At 39.2% G+C, this 26,112-nt stretch overlaps 1 protein-coding gene across 1 annotated transcript; it reads left to right on the forward strand.

The window, feature by feature from the left end:
* The first annotated feature begins 2,796 nt into the window (after positions 1 to 2,796).
* LOC105032704 (uncharacterized) lies at positions 2,797 to 9,300 on the forward strand. Its single transcript, XM_010907221.4, has 2 exons — positions 2,797 to 3,111; positions 8,979 to 9,300. The coding sequence occupies exons 1-2, from the start codon at positions 2,853 to 2,855 to the stop codon at positions 9,254 to 9,256; spliced, it is 537 nt and encodes a 178-aa protein (XP_010905523.2). The 5' UTR covers positions 2,797 to 2,852; the 3' UTR covers positions 9,257 to 9,300.
* The last annotated feature ends 16,812 nt before the right edge of the window (positions 9,301 to 26,112 follow it).

Genomic DNA, 26,112 nt, shown 5'->3' on the forward strand with positions numbered 1-26,112 from the left:
GGCTGATTGAGACCCAAGCACAGCTTATCGAGGAGCCCCTTGCTTCCTTCCTAGGCGATGAAGCCTGGCCTCTACCTTCAATCATACACAATGATTTCCTGATCTCTTCCACCACATTCTTTCTTATAGCTCTAGACTTCATCAAATTGGAACACGGCCTTGACTTAGATGACGAAGAGGCATTGCCATCTCTTCCTTCCCTCCGTTCATTACTTTGATGAGTCGAAACCCAAGCACCACCACTCGTCACTAATCTCCTCCCACCACTTTCAAATGAAATCCTATCACCGCTCTGCGACATTCTTGAAACTTCTCTTCTAATTATTTGAAATGCAAGGTTGGTAATAATGATTTATTAAAAATAAAAAAATATACTTTATTTAGTGTCAAGTATAAATATCTAAATATGTTTTAACATGTCATTACTTTTTAGTCTTTCAATCTTTCTAAGTTGCAGAATAAAATGCCATACATCAAGAGTTTACAAATCGAACGATATATATGTAAAACTAATATTTTTGTAACTAGCTTGTTAGACTTTTTTTTTTGGTAAGAAAATAAAATTGTCATGGAACTATAAAGGTCAAAAAGAGTATAAGTGTTTGAAGAAAATCAAAATATTACATAACAAATACAAGGCAGAACCATCTAGATTGTTAGACTTTTTAATAGATAGAGAGATTCTTTAACCAAGAGGTCAAGGTGAGATATAATATACTAGAAAAAAAGTTAACCATTTTTAGATCCTTTTAGACTTTAGACTTAAAATAAATTTTTACAAATCTAAAGTTGTATGCACCCACACATGTACTATAACTAATTATAATAAACTAATCATTTTTCTATAATGTATTATGTTATAATTATAATATCTATTGCCATGTAATATTCATAACCAACTAGATGGATTCTTAATCTAGATGCTTTATCATGTATCGTAGCATACTAATATAATGAAATCATCTACTTCTATATTCGCATAACGCACAGGTTAGAGACTATTAGAATACATAATTTTTAATTTTTAAATTTTTTTAATAGTATAAATCATGACTATGCTATGTGGCCTAAGCCAAAGTTGGATGCTCTATTATTAATTTTAAATTTGAGAGAAGATTCTCTACCATCTAAAAAAAAATTATAGTTTATCTCTTTATATACATGCTGGAACAGATACATAGAGGGAGGGAGGAGAAGAAGGAGAGAAGCTAACCTCAATAGAAAGAAAAACAAAAGAAATTAAGGTAACATAAATCTTGTATATACTTGTTAAAAGTTCATCATCATATTTTGATTTTTTTTTTTAAGTTGATAAAGAAGTAACTAGGCAACATATGAGAAACTTAACCATAATTTTTAAAAAGAAACTATAATATTCATCAAGCAATTTATAAACTTCTAACTAATTAATTTCTTTCAGTTCTCACTTTACAAGTGAGATTTTTTTTTTTGTTAGATAAAATGAATGAAATTTTGATTAGAAACTATAACATGTATCTAGCAATTTGTGGAATGTTAACTAATCTATTTCTTTTAATTTTCTTTTTATTAGTAGAGGAATTGGGTAACAAGAAAGGGCTTCAATAACATGGGATAAGAGATAGGAGTGATGATAACATCCCACAACTAAGTAGTTCTTACTTTGTGATATTTTTTATGTTTTGTCCCTCCAAATTACCTAAATTTATGATTTGAACTTTGAAGGATACTCCTGATAGAAATACGTTCATAAATGGTAAGTTCTTTCTCCACTAATGTTAACATTTGAGGGGAGATAACATAGTTCAAATTATATAATTACTTGATTGCTCATAAAATGAATACTATTTTAGACTAGAGCGGATCTCTTAAAGCATGATAGCTTTAGCGTAGCACAATTTTAACATAAAAGTTAACTGATTCAAAATAAATGATGAATGAACTGAAGTTTTAATAAGTCTTGCCTCTTATCCAATTCAGATTATGTCTTAAACTAGTCTCAAACCTGAATTATTATAGCCTATTTAACACATCATTCTATATAGCAAGCCTTCACTGGAACCATTGTTAATTGCTATAACAGTTACAACAGCCATTATTTTTAAAAAAAAAGTAAGTTTTCAAATTTTAATCTTGAAATAATCATCAAAAATGTGGCTGTTGCAATGATGTTAAAATGCAAATTAACTTTAATAGCAGAATACAATGATTTTGTTTTCATAGATAAAATAATATATAGATATATTAATCATATTTTTATTTTTAAAGAGAATTGTGAGACAAAAATCTTAATTTTGAAAATATAAATAAAAATCATAGTCATCATTTATATTAGAGAAAATTGTAATTTCATCTTTTCAAGTATCTATGATTTCTATATATGTTTCATTTTTAAAATTTTTAAATGCATTATTCAAATTTTCAAAGTAATGGTTCTATTGCTAAATTTTTTGTTGCATGCCCACTTTAGATGTATCATCCTATCATTTGGTTTCTAATGATGGATTCATATAAAGTTTAATGATAAATTCATTTTAGATTATTTTGGAAATTCAAAAAAATTCATTTAAAAAATTTAAAGATGGAAGGGTGATTGAAAATTGACCAATTGAAAATTGACCAACTTTGAGTGAAACTTTAGAAAAAGAAAATAACAGTTTTTATTTTTTTATTTAATAATTGAACGGGAAGTGGCTGAAATCCCTGTAACGCCTGGAACAGCATTATTTGCAACCAAAGGTACTATCAGCGTTGCTGGAATGTTCTCAAGTAGCGTCATGATCTCCCCCTCGCATAAACGATTTTATGCGGGACTATAAACAAATGAGCAATAACCCTGTTCCCATTTCTCTGCTCGATTGGCGCTGGACGGGATGGCGGCCGTAATATCAGAATTAGTTGCTCGCAGTGATTCTGAATCTGTACAGGTGGTGCAGGAGATCGTGAGATTAGAAAGAAAGATTTTCCCCAAGCACGAGTCTCTCGCGAGATCATTGCTCGAGGAAGTAAGCAAGAAGAACACTGGTCTGTTATTCCTCAAGATAGGAAAAGGAAAAGGAGAGGAAGAAATCGTGGGGTATGTCATGTACTCCTGGATCTCTTCTCTATGTGTCTCCATCACCAAACTCGCGGGTGAGCACTCAACCTTTGATTCCGCATGATCCTTTTTGTGTTCTTTTTTTTTTTTTTTTGGGTTAATAAATGATTTTTTTTGGGATTATTTCAGGCCTAAAATAAAAATATTATGTGTGCTTCTTTAGTTGATACTCAGTCGTTTTTGTAATCTGAGAATCTTGCTCTCGATTCATTTTTTTTTTAAAAAAAGGGAATTTTCTTTCTGTGAAAAGGAATGAGGGTTTGGGGGGGGTGGGCCGGAAAGAATTCTTTATTTGTTAATTTAGGAAGTCTTGTCGAACTTAGAATTTTGCTTGGTCTTGTTCCTTCAACCGAGTTTCATTATTTCATTTTGTTTGGTCCTTGTAATATTTTCGTCATATTAGAACGGATGATTTTTGGGTGACATATATTAAGATTGCATGAATCCAAGAGTAGATATGGACTATGGAGTGGTTGATCTTGTCTTACAAAAATGAAGTGGTTGATATCTTTGTAACAACGACACTAGAATAAATATATGCATGGAGACAGAGTAGCATTGAGTATGATTATGATTGAAGGGTATAACCTGTAGTTCGAACTAAAACAATCATCCGTTAGAAAGTGCATATCGGTCTGATTCTTCCTTGCGTTCAATTTGAAATCTTTGTTGAGCTAATCTGATGCTCATCATTGATGCTGCAATTCTATAAGTGTTCTGTTTTCAAGTTTTCGATTTTATTATCTCTTTTCAAAAAAAGATTGAGATGTGTAATTTTGTTTATTAATGAGAATTACCTTACTTATGCATCAATTCCATGGGCAGTGTTAACCTATTATAGTTGCATTCATTAAAGACCGTACAGTATTGCTTCATAAGAAAGTGCTGTCATCTCAGACCTTAGACCACGCACTCAACTATGGAGGATACAATCATAAGCCAACTTTCTAAAATTTGTAGTTAGTAATCTGGCGTAATAATATGGGATGAGATGACATTACCTTACTGATTTCCTGTTCTGTAGTAGATCTCTCCAATGTCCTCAAAGCATGATATAAAAGGTCAGAAACCACTTATATATACGTTCTCCTAATATACAACCATTTACAACATCTGGGCATTCTATAGCTTGTTATCGACCATATACCACTGTGAAATTATTGATATCTAAGATAAAGTAAATTTATGAAGATGATATAATCAAGGGAGCCATCTATATTTCATCAGTAGCAATCACAACATTTTCATTAGTTTAGATAATACCTGATCAGATTGTTCATTATCTTTTTGTGATATAAGATGAATATGGCATATAACTTTCTTTTTGCATTGCTCACTAACTCAATCTACATACTTTTTCTATCACCTAAACCTTTAAACACAATTAAGAGTGTATTGTACTGGGACAACAATTTACTTCAGCTTGAAATCAAGTGCCTGTGACAGTATTGTGGGTGCTTCATAGATTTTATCATTTTAAACTACAAAGAACAAACTGAAAGAAAATTAAACTAATGTAAAAGCTGATGTTGATAATTTTTTTATAAGTATTTTCTGAATGCCATTACTGTAGTTAATCAAAATATTCTATTCATACTTACTAGTTACACATGTTTAGCAAACTGTTGCAATTCTGGTGAAAAAAATTCCAAAAATCTGCCCAAAGATAAAATATTTTCCCAACTATCATATGATTAGAACATGTATGCCTTGATGTGCATACAGTAGTCACATCTTACAATCAACCATACGGTAATATGTTCAGGACTACATTTTACTAATATTTTTGACCAGTTTTAAGAACAATATGTTACTTTTTTTTTAAAATCATTGCACTGTTGCCATGGCTAATTTTGGAGTCAAGCTGTCGATGTGACAGCATTGTTATTTGTTACATTTGTAGATCTAGAAGATCTAGAAAAGCAAAATTGTTTATTAAATATCTTAGTTGATGACAGCATTGCTCCTCCAGCAAAATATCCTTAAGGGAAAGGTTTTTCATTCACCTTATCTTGAGATATTCCTGTACACAACAGCTTTTTTCGAGATCATCTTTGATGTATATTAATGTAAACTCTTTTTTCTTTTTTTTTAGATATATTGTCATTGACTTCATGTTCTTACTAGACAAATTCTTCTTACAAGGAAGAAAGTTCCTACTATAGTTATCCTGTTATAGTATCTTAATCCAGCCACCTTCCATGACCTAATTTTGTTGAATTCAGATGTCTAACTGGATCCAAGTCATAAGCACCCTAAAGGGTCTGTTCAATTTTATGAAAGTGGAATTAGCAGTCATGAATGTCAATTGAGATGTCTGTGATTTGGATGTATGCAAGTCAAGTAAGTTATAGTTTTGCCTCCCACATTTTAGAAGTGATTTTAGTTTAAAAAAAAAAAATGATGTCATTTTCAGAAGTAAAAGAATGCTTGATCTTTTCTTTTCTTTTTTTTTTTGAAAAAACTTTTCACTGCATTTGAACGTAGATCATTATGGTTTGTCATAAATAAAAAAACTGTAAATCACAGTTCACAATGTTTGTCTACTGGTTGCCATAACCACATAGATTACGGTTGGCCATGTTACTTTTGCCAACTTTATAGATTCCTGGTATTTAAATCCATATCCATTGGGGCTGGTCTGGCATAGTACCATCCTGACAGCTGGGATGGTGAATCACTGGCCCATTAATTTTTAATTTTTAATTTTTGTTGTTTGTTATTTCTAGTGAATGTTTAGAAGGTTGGGAAAAGTAGATGAGGAATATCATGTTAGGGAAGGCATTGGAGTTGCTTAAAAATGAAGTGTAGGGATGGTACGGGCATCTGGAGCAATGGGATGAGGGCCGTGGTAAGGTGAGATGCTATTTGTTTCTTAGAGGGTCTAAAACAAGGGAAGACCTATCCTAGCCGAAGGTTGCATTAGTACGATAATTGGCAAATGGAAAATATGGCCTAAGTAGTTGTGACGGAGTTAATAGTGATGGCCAGTGTTACCATTCTTCAATTATCCCACTTGTTTGTCCTTTGATCTACAGACATGTACATTTTAAATAGTCCTTCAAGCAGGAATGGTTGGATCAGGTTTTGGCACAATCTCAAGCTAAACCATGTCCAAGTCAGGGAAAAATGGAACCCTAGCTAGATTTGCTTCCAGTTCTGTTGAGTTGGATTAGGTTTCTTTATGATACATTGGCCTTTTGGGTTGAATTAGATCAAACACACGTGCGCGCGCGCGCGTGCACACGCACACACAGACCTGATACGTTCTGCATGAAGAGAAGAATCGTAAAAACCTGTATGCATTATCAACAGCTAACTTAAATATCATCCACGTAAAAATTATTCTTAACAGCACATTAGTTTATCCAGTTAGAGGAGGGTCGGTGTGGGTGAGAGAGACATATTGGATTAGTTATGGGTCACTTCTTGTTAAGATTGGATATTGCACATCGGATGTTCATATTTGAAATGAGTTGGATTTTTAGATCGAAGGCTAACCAAGTTGATTTTTGAGTTCATATTGGACTGGGCTATTGTCTAATCAGTCTCAGTCAGAATTAGGTTTTAAGACTTCTTAGGTTCAAACCTTCAACCAGTCTTAGTTCTTAGAGTCTGATAATATTATGATCTTAAATTGCTCGAAGCATTTGAATTTTGAAAAATAGTGGTCATGAGAAACTGTTGCTATTTTGTGTTGAAACATTCTATTATCTGATGCCCAAATGTTCAAAATTAACATTCTTATCTTGCCGAGTAATAAACATACTTTTAGATGATGATTACTGGTTGCATCACTGGGTTAACACACTGAATATGCATTGTATCTTCTCAAAAAGAAAAAAAGAAGGTGTGCATTGTATCAAAGCATTTTTGCATCATCTTTGTATTTTTATTTACTTTGTTTATGAAAAATATAATAAAGGTTATGTGATTAGGCCAAGTAAATGGCTTAATTTGCCCATCAAAAATTGGACCATCTTACTCAACCATGCCATGGCTTCCAACATTTGTATTTAAGCACCTGAAACTGAAGCTTGCCCAGGAACTCATTTCCTGTGAAGTAAATTTGACTGACAACCCTGAGGAAAGTTGGGCACCTAGCTTCATGTATACGTGCTAAAGTTCAGCAATTGAAGTGGTATAAGAATGGAGTAGGAATTTTCCAGATAGTACCACTGCATACCATTGATTGGTTTCTAGATGTCAAGATTGATTGGTTTTCTAGATAGTGCCGCTACATAAAAAGTGATCCAGCTTATTTATGAGATTCTTTGAAATGAATGATTAACATAGACATTGATAACCAACTACACTGTGCGACTCCTTATAATTGGAGCTGTGAAGCTTTTGGAATGTGGAGAAGTCATTATTACAGTTCACTTTAGAGCACAGACTTTGTTCAATACAGGGCATGGCTGCAGGTGAAGCTTTGAGAAAGAAAATTCAAAAAGGTCTGTGCAAAGGTTATTGATGACTTTTATGCGGTCTCAGTGTGTTGTCTGATTGTGTATGTATTCTCAAATAGGCTCTTTTGACTACAACAATGAGCTACTTAGCATCTGCACGGATGAGCTTGAAAGAAATGTAGATTTCTCTTCTCTTTCTTCGTATCCCATTTCTAAAAGAAAAGGGGGAACCATTGAAAAGGTCACTTAAATGGGACAGACTCATCGTCAGTCGATACTTAGCCCAAGAGAAGGGACTCTTATAGTTGCACAATTTCAAGTGATTATATCATGATTGTTTAATTACTTGATATTATATTATTAGAATGTCATAGTAGGATATAAACCTTCTCATTTGAAGGATACATACATGATACTTGAATGCTGCAAAACTGTTTGCCTTCTCTCAGTATTATTACTAGGTAAGAGAGAAACTTCTAATTGAATATGTGAAGCATTTTTTTATTAAACGAAGATTGTGCAATGACAGGCATCTTTTTCTCAGTTCATTCAGGAAATGGTAAAACTATTATTGTTTTGAATTAGAGAAATTGGATATTTATGCATAGAGGTTTGAAATTGTTCTTTTGGGGTAAGAGGGAAAAGCGAGGTGGGGGCAGGGTGCATTGGTTGGAGTGTGCAGGAAAGCAGGTTAAAAATGTTAATAAGGGGAACTTGGAGGTTCATCCTCCATGCAACTTATGACGCAATTTAGGGACTATAGGGGCCAAAGACACCCAATCAAAATGCCCTTTTAATCTGATAACAATTGCTTACTGTCTTCTGCTGACACTCAATCTTAGCACATATTTTATGTAAACCATGGAGCAACTGTTAAAATCAAGGTTTAGAATATTAGTTTTGGAGCTTGTTAATCCAGGATCGGACACATTGCAGCTGATATGGACTGAAACTGGTCCTTAAGCATCGTGACCAGTTTTGTGTAGTTCCATGAGTTTTAGATGATTGAGACAGGTTCTAGTTACATAGATGTTCTAGTTACATTAGCATTCCTTTCAATAAAAAAAGCCACTAAAATTTTAGGTCTCCTGCTTTGGACGAAATCTGAAGTATGATCAATATGGTTAAATATTGACTATGATTAATTCTCACAAAATGAATTAGAAGGTGCTTAAGTTTGGTTTTTATGCTGGTGTGAGTGGTGATGTGGCACTAAATCCAATGAAGGTCACCCTTATTACTCAGCCAGAACTCCAAATGACCTTCCAACATATGTATTTTTGTGAGTGTACTGTTGTTGTGATTAGTGGAGCAGTTTTGATGCAAACTGATCAGAAATAGGAAAGGAGGTGAGGTAGATGGTTTAGATAGAGATTATGTTCTCATTTGTTTCTGTGCAAAAGAAATATGCTGTTTTATTTTCAGATGTCATTTGTTTGATTACAGCTTATATTTGGAGTAAGTGTCCTAATTTTCATGTTGGTCCTATATAGTGAAGGAAAATCATAGAAGGCAGGGTCATGGAGAAGCTTTGTTGAAAGCAGCTATGCAAAAATGTAGAACAAGGAAAATTCAACGAATTTGCCTTCATGTTGATCCTATGAGAACTCCTGCAGTTTCCCTCTACAATAAGATTGGCTTTCAAATTGATGAGTTAATTGAATGTTACTATTCTTCAGACAGAAATGCTTATAGGATGTACTTGGATTTCGTGATTGACGTTATTCTTATTTGTGCTTGTAATGCTATTAACCTCAACTGTATTAATTGACTCAATTCTTTACTTGATTGAATTGGAACATCAATTTTTCTTGACATTGTTTTGAGAAATATTATGGAAATGCCAACATTCAATTTCCCAAACCACCTCCCAAAGTGCATCGTGTATATTGCTGTCGACCAGCAGACCACCCATAACACTATTTGTCTCTTTTCTTCCAAAGTGAAATTCTTATTGCACCACGCGCGGTGTTTGGTGCAGCGTGGTGATTGGCGCGCACGGAGCCCCCCCCCCCCCCCCTCCTAATCACCGCGTGCAGTGCACAAAGAATTGCTCTTCTTCCAAATTGTTGTTTCATTGTGGGAAACCATGTACATTATTCGCCCAAGCGTACAGGAAGCTGATTCATTGTGGGAAACCATGTACATTATTCGCCCAAGCGTGCAGGAAGCTGAAAGTATCTTTCTGTCCAAGTTTGGACGACAAGTTTGGCTTGGACCAATACAACCATCTAAATGAGAATGGGGTAACATGTCTTTTTATCTCTCTATGAGATTTGGGCTGATCTATTCTCTAAAAACAAGTCGGATTAGGTTTCATTTAGAGAGTGTTTGATTCACGATCAGAATTGAAATTGGAATGAGAATCGAAATGGATTAGAATCAAAATTGGAATGATCTAATTTTTCGAAGCATTGATTTGTATCTGGAGTCAGAATCGGAATGGATGATTTTCGTTGTCGTTGCTTGGTTCATACAAAACTAAAAATTAAAATCAATTCAAATTTTTATTTTTAATTAAAAATAAAAAAATTCAATCCCTCTTTACTAATAAAATAAGGGTGGCCCATAACCTTCCTCTTTAAGTCAAAAAAATAATAAATTCAATTCTAAATTTTTTTAAAAATATAAATCAAAATAAATTTTTATATAAAATTAAAAATTTTTAAATAAGAGATGAAATATTTTATTTTATATAAAATAAATTTGTATATAAAATAAGGATGATTTTTATTTGGATGGTTTCTTTGAAATTTAAACGGACATCTTATGGGCGCAAGAAATGTTCATGAAGGATTTCTCCCGCGACCTAGAGAGGACGCATGCCAAGGCAACACAGATTGGCTCCCAAGTACCACCCCACCCTGCCGAGTTCCAAGACCCCATCGCCTACATCCTCAAGATTGAGAAGGAGGTGTCGCGGTTCGGCATCTGCAAGATCGTCCCCTCTGTTGGCGCCATCCAGAAAGATGACCATCACCAACCTCAATCGCTCCTTGGCCGTTCGCAAGCCCAACCCCAAGAAGCCCCCCACCTTCACTACCCACTAGCAGCAGATCGGCTTCTATTCCCACCAGCCCCACCCTGCCCAGAAACCCGTCTAGCAGAGCAGCGAGCACTACACCCTCCAACAATTGGAGACCAAGGTCAAGCAATTTAAGCGCGCCCATCTCAAAAAGGCAAAGAAGGCCACCTTTAGTTTCCTCTCCCTGTTCGAGATCGAGACCCTCTTCTGGAAGGCCTGCGTCGATTAGCCCTTCTCTGTGGAGTACGCCAATGACATGCCGGGCTCTCGATTTGCCCCTCTCGAGGCCGCCTGACATTGGATTTGCTCCCCTCGGGCTCTGGATTCGGCATCTCCGACTTCTCGAAGACCAGTCACGTTTTCATGGTCCTCATGGTCTCCGCCAATGGTGCCGATGAGACCGTCACCCTCGCCCCGACTTCATCAAATGTGGTCGTGCCATGCACTCCGTCTTCAAGGTGCTTGACCAAGATTGAGCCCGACGATCCCGATGCCACCCCCGCCACCAATCGCCTTCACGACGACTCCAATGTCGAGCTAAAGCATGCCGACTTCGATGTTTTTTTTTTTTATTATTATTTCACCGGAATGAGATCTCAATCCAATAGAAAAAATTTGAATTGTACTGGAGAGCAATTGGGTCATTTTTATTTCTCTTTGAAATGAGAATCAAAATGAAATTCCTCTCGATAGAATCATCCATTTCGATTCTCATTTCAAATCTTAATTATTTCAATCAAATACCTCTTAAATAATTATATAGACCTAAATCCATAATTCCTATAAGATTTTGGATTCAATCATCCTAACAGACTTTAGAGAAGTTATCCAATCCTTTTTATTTATTAAAATAATTGAAGAGAAAACCACGTTACAGAACATAGAAAAATAAAAAATCCAGAATCCTCTTTAAAATTTCCTGTTTGTTGAAAATCATGGACAAATTTATATCAACCTTGTAGCTGGTCTTGACCTTTGGATCAATCGCAGATTGTTCAGATGGGTGATGACCTATGATTAGAAGACCAGCATCTAATCAATTAATGCACTTTGTGCTGCATTCCATAATTATGTGAGGCCCTTTACGGTAGCTGAGTCTGACCGAGTCTCCTGCCTTACAGCAGAGCTCCATGGCCTCCCATGTGGTTCGTGGACCTTGGCCCTCATTGCCATGTGATCTGCCAGCGGTAATGGGAGTTCATGTCATTAGAATAGTGATGGAAGCCACCTCCTCAATTGTGACCAAAGGGCCTGCATCATTCATTTGCGAATGGGAGAGGACCTAGAAGTTGAGTAGAACCTCAAAACAAATTCTTCTACCTAGTTTTCCCAGAATAACTAGCCCATGTATGGTGCCTCGTAATCGGCAGCATCATTCACCTCCTAATAAACATGAGTCCGCTTCACAAGTTATCAAGTCCTTGATGATCTTCCAAATGTCCAACAATAGTGGGTGGACATCAGTAGAAAGGCTATGCTTCCTTATCCAATTCATAATGGCACTAGAGTCTCTCCGGGATCGAAGGATCATGTTGGCATATATCTAATTCCCATCTGACCCCCTCAACATTGCAATAGGAATGGTGGCATCCCCTCGCAACCATGAAGGATGATGTTCAGGCGTATAATCACAACCCAGCTCCACTATTTTTACCTTCATACGAGACACTGCTATTGGAATTGATTTTAAGATAGTTTTTTTTTAGGCTAGATTTATGTCTGATTTCAGGTTCGAGCTCTTGCTCATGCTTGAAGCTGGCCATGAGTCGGGCCAAATTCCCTGTTTGAAAGTTTTTGCAGCGCTAGTTTTCGGTCCAAGCCCAACTGAAACAGTCTCGGCCTAGCCATGAATTGATTAGAAATCGACTCGGTTGATGGACTCGGGTCTTGCGGCGGCTTAGGAAAAGCACATTTCCTTTACCTTGGGCATTTTCAAGTTGGTGTGGGTGTTGCCGATGGGACGTTTTTAACCTCGGGTTCGTGTCGTAGCGTATCTTTTACGCGCAAGGAGGATTCACCTTCATCCACCATTGGACCACCCACCAATTGCTTTCAATTCTGTGCAAATGGATAAACGACAAAGTTTGGAGTGGTTCGAGAGTTGTACGGTGGATAATCCAATGATGGATTCACATGGAAGGTGAATCTTTCTTTCGCATGCCCATTCTATTCTTAAAATAATTTTGCAGCTTGATTTAATGTAGGCCCACCTAATTAAACCAATAGAAAGTTGACACATCACCTCATTAAGCCAATGGGATGTCAACAGACGAGGAGAAAGTTGGTTAGAGAGCTGTGAGAGTCTGTGTCCGCATAGTCCTATATTGATTATACGCCAGGTAGATTTTAAGGAACAAAAAATTTAAATAATATTTTTTTATTATTTTTTTATGATAATATGAATTATTATGGATGATATAACTATCAATTTAATAATTATAATATTTATGATTAGATTTGAATAATTTTTATCTTTAGCATATTAGAATCTTCATTAATTTCAGAAGATGATTTACCTGGTATCAAATTTATAATTTTTTTTATCTACATTATTTTTTTTAACTCAGCAATCCTGTTTTCTTTTTTTTTTTCTAGATTCCAGTGAGTCACAAATTCATTAACATTTTCTTATTTTTCTTTAATTTTTTGGGTTTTTATTATTCTTTCTTCTGTTGCTAACTCAAATTAATTAATGTCTAAATGAACTACAAGAGAATTTATTAAATTTGTTAACTTTTTTTTTGTTTTATTTTTGAAGATTTTTTTTTTTGTAAGGGGGGCTTAATAAAGCCATTCAAATTTATTACCAAGAATAAAAGAATTACAGGCTTCAAAAAGAAAAATGACTAAGGATAAAGTTTATTACGTCTTCAAAAGACAAGAACCAAATCATATAGGGAATTAAGATCTATCAGTAAATATGAATAGAAATAGTGGACCAAAATTGGAAGAGTTGCATCACGAAATACTAAAGAGACAAGGACCACATCTAAAACAATTTTCAAGCAACTTTTACAAAATTTAGAAGCTGACGTTTATTGCACAGGAGCTACTAATCCAAAAAGAGTTTCAAAGCTTTTCTTCCTATTTAGATTGCTGATTTTTTTTTAAAAAAAAAATAGAAATATCTCTTCAACTTTAATTTAATTTTATTTATATCTTATATACTTTAAAAATATTAAATTAATTTTTTTAATTATCAATATATTCTACTATGGTCTAACTATCTATATTGGTTAATAAAATAATGTCACATCACTATTATATGATATCATTATTTTATAAAATGATGAAAATATTTTTATCTCCACCTCCATCCTCCCCCATCCTCCATCCTCTCTAATTGATCCATTCCTCCTCCATTGCTGGCTTCCCTTTTTCTGTCCTTTCTCCTCACCTATTTATTCTTTTTCACGGTGGCTCTCTCCATCTCCACCCATTTCTCCATCACCTTTTCTTCCTTCTCATCTTTCTCTAAGCCATCTATAAGCCATCCCTTTCTATCGTGGCCCCCTCCACCTCCACTCCTTTTTATCGGCAACTTATTTTCTTCCTTTCTTTCCATTCTTTTCTCCTCCTTGTCCTCATTCTCCTCCTCTAACCTATTCTTTGCCGTGGCCCCTTTTGCCTTCTCTCTTTTCTCCTCATCCACTTTTTCTTTTCACCCTTTTTCTTCTCCAAATCCATCCATGAGCCCTACCCTCTACAATAGCCCTCTCCACATCCGCTCCTTCTCACCGGCAATCCATCATTTTCTCTCTCATTTTTCTTCATCCATTTTTTTTCTCCTATGGTGACTTCCTCCACCTCCATTCATTCCTCTACCGCCTCTTCTTCCTTATTCTCCTCCTCTTCCTCCTTCAAGCCATCCATAAGTCATTTCTCTTTATGGCTGTCTCCTTCTCCTCATCTTTCTTATCCTCTTTCTCTTCCAAGCCCATTCATGAGCGAGAGGCCTTTCTTCTATTGAAAGGAAAAGAAAACACTATTTATTGATAAATGAACGGCTAGATTATATTAAAATATATCAATAATTAGAAGGATAGTATGATACTGTTTAGAATATGTGAATATAAGTGAAATTAGGTTAAAATAGAGGGGATATTTTTATAATTTTTTCTTTCTTTTATTGAGAAAAAAGCCTAGAGTTTTTTTTTTCTAACCGGCAAGACACAGAATGGTTGCAACAAAGATGATAATAGTGAGACGCAGGCTCGATAAAAAAGTTGTACTTGCACAAAAAAGAGTAGATATCAATCAAATTTGAAGGAACGATAGACACATCTAAGCAATCATACAAGTGATGAAGAATGACTAGACGGTTTGAGAAATGATTAGTAGATTCAAATATGCCATCATAGAGAACATAGCCACCCAGGTTTTTACCCATCTTTTTTTAGCATAATAACTATGGTATTTTGCTTATCAAGAAGTGCTGTCCATAAAAAGCGTCTAAATTTTGATGGAATTTGGAAATAAGATATTGATATAGAGATGTAGATGAAAAGTTAGCCGATTTGTGTTATAGCCAGACGGCTTGGCATTGAGGTGCACTCCATCAAGAATGGAGAATAACTGATTTTAAGAGGGATATCTGATGATTTAATGCCGGTACAAAGAAAGGCTACAACACCTGATTTGCCACAAGAGATTTGAAAAAGGTTGGGAACAGATTTCTAAGTGTCATGCCAAAAAGGAAATCTTCAGTCTATTTCCAATCTCAAACAGACATATACTCCAAATGGGCGGCAATAAAACAATAACATCCTTCCATAATTGGGACACAATTTTTAAGGCCTCCATTAGCTTAGTTTTTCTAAAGTAGCAACCAAAATTAACCTTTTTTAGAGGCTGGGCACCCGTTTAAGAAAACATCAGCCACAATTAGCATGTAAAGATTGATTAAATATTTGTAAACATATATATTTTTTTGGTAAGAAAATATTTGTAAATCTTTGATTTCCGGTCCATCTATTTCTTTGGGATGGAAAATTTTGGTCTCGTTAACTTTGCTGTAGAAAGAGCATTAGCCTAACTTAATAAGCAAAAATTAAGCTGAATATGCACAAGTCTTTGTATCCAAGTTCCACTTCCTTTTTTTTTTTTTTTTTTTTGATAAGACAGTTAATTTAAACAAATCTTGTATGAATACAACTAAGAGAATCAAAAAATAAAATATCCCGAAGCTGCCCTGGGATAACCCCCAACGCAGTCCAGAGGGTCTCTCCCGTGTGCTCCGCTACAAAAGATGCCATCCAATCAGTTGCCGAATTCATCTCGTGGAAGACATACTGGATAATCAGTGTACTGCACCCTTCTAATGGTCTCACAGCATCATGCAAAAGGGGGTGAGAGCCTCCGACAGAAAAACATTTCTACAGCCAAGCAACCATTATGGCTGAGTCACCCTCCACCACGAGATGGGTCGCCCCTAGAGATCGTTCGGCATAGATGATCCCTGTCCAAGCAACATGGAGCTCGACCTCAGGGATTGAGGGCTCTCGAAGATGGCATCTCCCTGCCACCACAGAAGCAAAGCCAAGTCCTAGAATGATAAAACCAGCCCCACCATGCCTGTCTTTAACACTCCCATCGAAGTTGACTTTCAAGTACATCGGAGGAGGGGGCTCTCAAGATATGAACACCTTATGGGTCACCATACGAGCAGGGTGGGAGCTTCAGATCTCCAAAGAACCAACTATCACATCGATGATCTCCGCAGCCATGACTGAAGCCCTCTCGAGGATCATCCTCATCGAAGACTGTCTAGAGTCGAAGACAAGGCTACTCCTGACCAGCCAAATATAAAGAGCCAGATAGGCCATATGAACTCCTGCCACTTTGGTCTGGTCATCTCCAGAGTTGCACTGTAGAAACTCCAAGAACACTTGAGTGGGGTCTTCAGACTGAGCAACCCAACCATCCCAGCCAAGGATCAAACTGCTGTTGCCCTTGGACATCTAAAGAGACTGTGCTCCAAGGTCTCCTTGTTAGCTAGACAACTGGGGCACTCCAGCTGGGGTCCATACCTTAGGCCCAAAGGAGGGTTTTGATCGGTAGCCGATGTCAAGCCACCTTCCAGAGAAAAAGATATTCTTGGGTGCACTCTCCTCCTCCATATCCATCCAAGCTCCATAAATCTTCTTGCTTCACTCTGGCAAATCTAATAGAGATCAACCATCATGACCCTCGAAATGCAGGAGTGGCTCCAAACCTTGATATCTGAATTACCAAAGATAGGAGTCGCAATGGATAGCACCTAGTCCCCAAGCTACTCACTAAATAGCCAATTCATAACCATTGGATCCCACCCTCCACCATTTGAGCGATGAAGATCAGCCACTCTCATAGCATCTGTCACCTCCACACTAACGAAGGTCGGCCACTGGCTGAGCAGGAGATCTTTAATCCAATGATCATCAATGATGCTCACAGAATGTCCATCTCCCACCAACCATCTTGTCTAGGAGAAAATATTAAGAGCACGAGCACAGATCTCCCACCAAAGGAAAGATGTGTTACGACTCGGATGGACATCACCCCTAATAGACAGTGGGCCATATCTGGCATGCATGATGGAGCATCATAAGGAGCCTGGATTAAGCAAAAGTCGAGCCGCATGCCTCGTAATTAGTGCCTCCCTCCTCACAGATAAGAATTAGATGTCCAGGCCATCCTCCCGTTGGGATTGACAGACCACATCCCATGCCAACAGGTGGACACCACCCCCTCCTCCCAGATGGAGACCCTAGAGAAATCTGCGAAAGTACTGTTCCAATCTTTCCACCATAGCTCTAGAGAGGACCACGTGTGAAAGTAGATAAATAGGAATGGAAGTCAGAATTAACCTCACCAAGGTGATTCGCCCCATTATAGACAATGCTCGGCCCTACCACCCCTCCAGTCGATCCTCAATCATCCGCTCGATATCCACACACTCCGTCTACTTTAGCCTATGTCCAGTAATCAGAATGCCAAGATACACAAAAGTCCCGCTGTGCTTGCTGATCCCCAAAATATCCTGGATCATGATCCTCTACTGAGCTGGGGTCCTTGAACTAAAAGCCACTGCTGATTTGAGGAGGTTGACTCTCTATTCCGATGGCGCACAATACTCCTCTAATATACTACAGAAGCCAACTCCATTCCAAGCTCCAACTTCCTCTTTGGAAAGATAAACTATGGTTCAATTAAACTTATAGAAGAGTGCGTTAAAGCTGGTCCAAAGGAAAGCTCTTTGGATTAATTTTATCTATCCTACTGATGACATAGGAGGGCAATTTGAAAAGGAACATAACATATGCTGGAATGAATGGAATAACAGTTAAATGCCCTTCAAATTTTTTTTTTTTTTTTTCTAAAGACTAGACTCTTCAAGAAAGCACCCCCACTTAGTAAGTAAAGATTGATTGAATATTTTTAAGTCTTTAAGTATAATTCCACCTTCCTCTTTGGAAAGATAAATTTTGATCCTATTAACCTTATAGGGAGGCCAACAAAAGTGTCAGAGCCTTCCAAAGGCCCTTCGAATTTTATCTATCCTATTGATGACACAGGAGAGAAATTTAAACATAGATTTGAAATATACTAGATTTTAAGAAAGAGTCAGCCCCAATATTTGTAAGTCTTTACTCTAGGTCCCCCTTCCTCTTTGAGAAGGTAAACTTTGGCCCAATTAATTTTGCAAGAGAGGCCAGTATAGTGTCAGAACCCTTCCAAGAGAAAGTCCTTCAGAATTGATTCTATTGATGACACAAGCAAACAACTTAAAAAAGACATGGAATATACTAGAATGGATGAAAGAATAAAATTATTAAAAGTTAAATGCCCTTCAAAAAAAAGAATTTTTTAACCTTTTCTAAATGCTGGGCTCTCTTTCTTTTTTGGTATAGGTGGGTGATCACACAACTTTGGGATGAGTGCACTCTAACATATCAGAGTACAAAATATCCTTTAGGACTCGTGAGCACCTCTGACCATATCGCCAAGTCTAGTTTTTAGAATGCTCAGCAAAAAAAAAGATAACCCAATCTACTGCACTGTTTGTCTCTCGAAAAACATGATGAACCAATACCTCAGTAAACTCATGGACGAATGCCCAGATGTCACAGAGTAGCGGAGGGCCTCCAGCTATCTTATGTCATCTTGAATCCAACTGATGGCGGTCATCGAATCACCCTCAATGTAAACCTCTCTACTCTCAGCTCATGTCTGGTGCAGATGATGCTCGCCCAGGCAGCCTGAAGCTTCGCACCTGAGACAGAGGGCTCAAATAAATACGAACCCCCCACTGTCAATAATCTGGCATTTGGACCCCAAATGATGAAGTTAGTGCCGCCCCTGCCATCCTTGACATTGCCATCAAAATTGATCTTAACAAATCTTGAGGGTGGAGGCTTCCAAAAATAAAGATAACCCTCTAGCTTGTTGTAGGAGCAGCATAGGGGTCCCAGGACTCGGGGGTGTCACAGGGTAAGATAGCAGTATCAAAACGGCAATATTCCTTAGCTAGATCCATAGCTCTCTCCAGCACCCGATGTACAAGCACTACCTCCGTGTTGAAGATCAAACTATTCTTGAAAAATCAGATCTGATAGGCAACATACGCCATCCTCCCCGTCAGGTCCCGATCTATCCTTCGATTGTAGTCTAATGAATCAAACCTAGAAAGGAGCCCATCCAGGAGCCGCCAATCACCTCCCAAGGGTGATCCCCCACCCTCCTCCAAATCAATCTTGCTCTCAGGTAATGTGGGGTAACATGTTCTATCGACTCCTCCTCCAGAACATAGATCAGACAGGCAGACGGGAGATCCATATCTATCCCTGAGTAGCATGCGGGTCGAAAGCCAGTTCTAAGTAACTTTTCAAATGAATAGCCTCATTTTGGGATGAGCAGCCACTCTCTAGATTCAAACAACCTCAATCTTTCTGTGTGGCACAGTCTCGCTAATTACGAAAAGATCTCTCATAGGGGTCTTGGGACAGCATGAACTGCTCCACACCCTCAGATCCTGTATTTGATTGACAGGTACCAGGATGGCAAGAATCTAATTAACAAGCGAACCGCCAAAGAGATGGGTGATGTCCTAAACTCTCTAGGCCCTACTATCAGTGGTATGCAACTCACAAACTCGCAGATGGTCATCCACCTCTATATTGACATATGTCAGCCATTTGAAAAGAGGAAAGTTAGAGATCTAGGCATCCTGGCTCACCTCAACTGATGCCCCATCTCCAATCAACCATCCGACTTAGGCAAGCATAGTAGGGGCACGGGTATAGACCTCCCTCCATATGAAAGAGCATCCATGGATAGTTTGGATCTAGAACTCCTGACTCTACATCCCATACCGAGCCCTCATCGTCCTACTCCACAGACAATCAGGTTGGGGAAGAAATCGAACAACATGTTTGGCAATCATAGCCTCTCTCCTATCTAGTAATGACTTAATCCCAAGCCCCCCATCTAGTACGAACTGACAGACCATCTCTCAAGATATTAGATGAACTCTCTGACCATCATGCCTAGAGTCCCATAGGAAGTTGCAAAAAAGCTGCTCCAACCTCCTGAGGTAAGAAATGGGCACCACTATATTCACCAAGAGGTAGATTAAGGTGGAGATCAAGACAGATTTGACAAGGATCATCCTACCCATCATAGAGAGGGCGTTGGCTTACCAGCCATCGAGACAATCCTGGATCCATTACTCCATATGCCTATAATCATCCTTTTGAAGATGCCGTCCCATGATAGGATCCACAAGATAAACTAGGGTTCCTGTTTGCCCCTAGATCCCCATCCTATCTTGGATAGCCTACTTCATCTGGATCTTCATCTTGGGGCTGAAGATGATCGTGGATTTCTATAAGTTTATAAGTTGGCCTAATGCCTGGCAATAGCCCTCAATGATGGAAGCAAAATACCTGACATTTGGGATGGAGGTCCGGCCAATCAGAAGACAATCATTGATAAAGGAGATGTATGAGAGTGGCTCAGTCCCAGAAGTAGGTCTACAAGGCTCCAGCTCCGACCCCTGGGCTATTGCTCTCAACACCCAAGACAAAGCGTCAGCATATAAGATAAACAAATAAGGGGAGAGAGGGCAATCTTGGCGAAGCTCGACCATCAAGTGAAAGTAATCCATCGGTGCACCGTTGATCAGAATCGCAAAGCTTGAAGTCTTCATGTAATCCATGATCCAATCAGTCCACCTGTACTAGAAGTCAAACTCCTGCATCGTCTGCCACAGAAAGCACCAACTTATCCGATCATAGGCACACTCCATGTCCAGCTTGATCGCCATCGGACTACGACAGACAAATGCTCACCACAGATCATATATGAACTCTTGGGCAAGGAGGATGTTGTCGATGATGCTGCAGCTACTGATAAAGGCATCCTACTCATGATAGATCAGCTGAGGTATAATCGGCTTCAGTCGTCCAATCAGGATCCTGGTACACACCTTGTAGAAGATGTGCAGAGGCTGATCGATCTAAAATACTTTAAGACAGACACATCAGGCTGCTTTTGAATGAGGATAACCAGCATCTTCTTCCACTCCTCCAGTATGCCTCTAAAGTCGAAGGCCCTCTGCACCGCCTCCACCACCTCACCTCTAACTATGGGCAAGTAACAACGGAAGAAAAGGGGTGGGAATCCATCTGGCCCCATGGCCTTGTCCTCTTCTAGGGATCAGAGAACACTCCGCACCTCCTCAGCAGACACCAGGTGAGTCAAGCCCTCATTCTCCTGATCGGAGATATAAATAATAGTCTAAGCCCCCCAAAGTGGAGAATCCCCACCAAGTGCCATCGTCCAAGGCGATCTGAAGAACTGGGTGATCAGCCCTTTGACATCCCTACTGTCCTCCACCACTGTGCCATCACTTCCCTCAGCTACCTGATCCGGTTGGCAGACCTTCGGATCATCATCAACTGATAGAAGAATCTAATATTACGGTCACCCTCCTTGATCCATTGGATCTTGAATTTCTGCCTCCACATCGTCTCCTACTATCTCAGCAAGGAATAATGCATTGAGAGCTTACAATGAACCTCCCTCAAATTAGACTCCTGAAGCCCCCCTCTTGATCCTCTCTTATCTGTAGGTTCGCAATGTCTGCCTCTACCTCCTCAATCTGTCTAGTAAAATCACCAACTTTGAGATGATTCCACCAAATGAGCCTACATCTTGCCAACTCCAACCTTTGAGTCACCTGATATCTCACATCTTCATGGATCGATATCCTTCACACCTCATTGATCAGCTCCCATGATCTAGGGTAGAAGGTTCAAAACCTCTCAAATCTGAAAAGAGTCCTAAGCATACGTGGAATAACTGTGGTGATCAAAAGCAGACAATGGTCGGAGGCAATCCTTGGTAAATGCTGAACCTGGTGCTCAGAAAAATGTTGGAGCTAGTCGGCGATGGCAAGGGCACGATCAATCCTCTCCCAGTCTCTGATCGCCCCCTAACGGTTGTTGCACCAGATAAATCTAGATCTAGAGTAACCTAGGTCAATCAGACCCTCATCATCAATAAACTATCTAAATTTTTTGGAATCAATACTGTCCACATGTTGTCTGCCACCCATCTTCTCATGGAGTCCCACAATGCAATTGAAGTCCCTAAGGATAGGGGACGGCAAGTCCTGCGACACCATCCTGAAAATCTCAGACTAGAGCATCCTCTACTCCCTATACTTAGTTCTCACATATACGTTAGATAGTAGCCACGGGCCTTTGGTCTGCTCTAAGATAACTAAGACCACCTGTTGCTTGCATCTGTGGAAAGCATTCATCCTGATCGAGCCACATCTCCACATCACTAGGATCCCTCCCGACAGACCCCTGGGCTCAACAGCATATGAGCTCCACATCGTAGGGATTCGCCATCTAGCATGGGCAAGGCTCATCTTTGAAAGTCGAGTCTCAAGAAGAACATAGATGTCAGAGCAGTGCTGTTGGATAATCCTACCTAGTGTCGATTGAAACGAGGGCTTCCCCACCCCCCGAGTGATCCAAATCGGCACCCTCATGGTGACAATTGAAGGGGAAGGGGATCTGCACTAGAACTCCCCTCAGTTAGAAAGTCTACCTTTATTTTTGCTATCGATGAGTCCATAGCTGACGGACCCTCTCCAGCTCCCTGGATGGCCTGTCTCAGCTATGCTACTACCTTATCATGGTTCTTAATCAAACCACCTGTCGATGCCTCCTGATCCACGAGACTCGCACCTCTGAGATCCTGCTCCATTTGAGGTGTTGGCCCCTGCTCAAAGTGTCCTGAAAGGGCTGGGATACTTGAATCGCTCTCTGGCTCCTCAGGCTGAGGTAGAGTAGTCTCTCCCTCTCCTAGGGGCCTTACTGAGAAAATGAATACCCTAAGACCCCCTGAACAAGCCATCACCTTCGATTGATTCTTCGGTAGGGCTAGTGCTTTGCCTTTGATCTTATTTTTCTTTTCTAGGCCCTTTTTGGATCCACCATTACCACTTTTTCATGAAATGGGCCTTTCAGGCACTTGGCCCATGTCAAACTCAAAGGATTGGGCGTGCTTAGGTTGGGCCGAGCCCGGTCCCAAGCACCTTGCAAGCCCCACGGAAGGCCCGCTCACCTTCAAGCCCGCATATAGGCCAGCGCATGTGTCCTGGCCTACCGCCAATGGAGAGAATCTGTTGGCGGGCTGTTAAGCACCCAGGCCCAAGCCCGAATCCTCCTCAGCATCAATCTTGGCACATCCACCCTCAAATCCCATTGTTAATCTGGGCATAAGTCGGAGCAGTGATCGCCATCGTGCGATCTTTGCTGGCTTGATCCAGCCATTGGTTCCACCTAGCGAGTTGACATGATCTGAGTCCATCTGAGTGTGCACCTTCCCACATTGACCTAGCCCAGGATCCAACTCAGTGTGCCGAGTTGACTCTGCCTTCTTCTTCCCCCGCTCGGCCGGTGTCTTCGATCTAGGTAACCGCTAACGAATGCCCACCAGCTAGGGCCCCAGTCCCGACCCACCATTCACAGCTGCCGCCTCCTCTCCTCCTCGAGTCACATTCTTCGGGCCCAACTCGCTGCCTTTCCCCTCCACCAGACAGGTAGTCACCAGATCATGGAAGTGCCCACAGCGTAGGCACATCTCGTCGAGATTCTTGAAGATGAATCTCTGCTAGAAAGACCCCTCCGCCCCCTCGATCAACACCCCCGATCGCAGCAGTCAGGAGAGGTCGATCCGGATGCTGGCCCGTGTGAAGCCCAGTCATCGCCGCTCTGCCGTCCACTCATCCATTGCCTCCAACTCCTCCGCCAAGCTCAAGATTTTCTAGAGCACCTCCACCCCCCAAAACTCCATTGGGAGCCGTGGTAGCCAGACCCACACTAGGGCTGACCAGAAGGCTCCTTCCATTGGGAAAAAGCTAGGCCGTAAGGGCTCCACAGCCAATGCCTGATTAGCCATAACCCACGATCGACCAATAACAAGCTCTCTCTCCCCAGCCACCTCAAATCGGAGAAGTAGATGGCCTAGCACCAGATCGTACGCCATGACTTCCCCTTTCAATCCTACTCGGGATCGAAAATCACAAGCCACCATCTCCAGTGCCACCCTTCGACCCTAGCTTCTCACCACAACCATCCAAGCCACCCAAGCCTTTGATTCTCCTCTCACGACCTCTGTCCAGAGCTTGATCACCTCCAGGAATCATCTAACAAGCACCACCATCTCCCTCGATGACAGATTTGGTAAAACTCAGTCAGTGCATCCTTGCACCGCCTGCTTCCAACTGCCCTCCGACTGAACTCTTACTGATGAGACCCTGGGATGATTTCTCAGATTGCTTGCCATCTGCACCAGCACCGACACCCTTTGATCAGAGATCGATCACCGACGATCAAGATGGAAAGAGAATGGGCATGAATCTCAATGCATGGATGGAACGGATCTGCAATGGCCACTATTCAAACATTGACAGAAATAGTCTTGAAGGAACCAGAGGAATAGAAATGCATCATCCCACTAATGCTGGGCTCCCTTTAAAAAATGCATTTACTCCACTTAGCAAGTACAAATTGATTTATCTTTACAAAAAAAATGTACAGATTGATTTAATATTTGCAAGTCCTCGACTCCAAGTCCATCTTCCTCTTTAAAAAGACATACTTTGATCCAATTTACTTTGCATGAATGGCAAAGTAGTGTTGGAGCCTTTCAAAGAAAAGACTTTTGAATTTTATCCATCCTATTGATGACATAGGAGGGCAATTTGAAAAGAGACATGAAATACACTAGAATGGATGAAGGAAACAAATTATTAAGCATTAAATGCTCTACAAAAAAGCAAATTTATCTTTCTATGTAAAAATCAGAAAATTAACCTTTTCTAAAGACTGGATTCCCCTTTTATTTTTTTTTTGTGGTGGGGGGGGGGGGGGTAGGAAACCTAGACCTTCATTAAACTAAATAAGCAGTAACAAGTTTAATTACAACAGTAGCCTGTAGACGGTTTGGACAAAACATAGGCCAAACAAAAAGAAATGTACATAAGATGAAACAGCTATTTTGTGATACACGCAAAAGTAAACTATAAATAGAAAAGATCAAAAAGTATAAAGTTTTAATTTTTTGACATAAAGAGAAGTAAAAGTAAGCTCCACAAAAGAAGTGTGACTATCTGCAATGCATGACCCTTGGATGGTTGAATGGAGTGTGTTATGAAGTATTTCTCTGTTGAAGGCAAATATCAGGAAACAAGACCCTTCAAACCTGAAACCCAATAGATTGTAGAAAGAGACATAATATCATTCTATAAGTCCATACTCCATAAACCTATATAGTGTTTCACAGACATCCATAAAGGTATATGAAGGGTTTGAAGCATATACATGAACTTGTATTAATCTCCAGAATTCTGTACAGAACCATATAGGAGTATGCATTTGTTGCTGAAGTATGTGTGGTATTGATAGGCATGAGAATGTAGCAAAGATAATACAGATGTGGTGCTGAAAATAGTATAATCTGTATAACTTGAAAGCAAATTTTTCAGCTAAAGCCTCAAGTAAGTAAAGTAAGTTAAATATGTGCCCTTTCCCATCAGTATCAACTCTCATTGAGACATCATTTGGGATATAGTAATAGCAGCAGCAAAGGTCAAATAGGGAACAACAACCATGCCAGATGTGTCCCAATTGTGATACATATCAAGCAATAACTGGGACAGCATTTGAAACCCAACTCCCATCAGTAATGAAGATATGAATTCCATCATTTGGGAGGTAAAGCGAATGCCAATTTAGTTCCCAAAACTTTTGAAAGAAGTATCTTGAAAAGCATATCCCATCAGGTCAGACATCATCTGGGATGAAAGAGCCATAATCAAGCAGATATCGAATCCACAGAATGTGCATTTGTAAGGCAAAAACTATGAAGTTTAATTTGAACATGAAGTGACAGCAGATTGGAGATAATAAATGCCATACATAGCATAAGTACTTGACACCTAGAGAGCTCAATTGAGAAAAATGCTAGAATAATGAGCCACCGTAGTATGAGATTAATATATGTTGTAATATCTACCTTCTTTAAATTGAGTACCATATCCA

The sequence above is a fragment of the Elaeis guineensis genome, chromosome 4 (assembly GCF_000442705.2).
Source record: "Elaeis guineensis isolate ETL-2024a chromosome 4, EG11, whole genome shotgun sequence".
Taxonomy (NCBI): Eukaryota; Viridiplantae; Streptophyta; class Magnoliopsida; order Arecales; family Arecaceae; genus Elaeis; species Elaeis guineensis.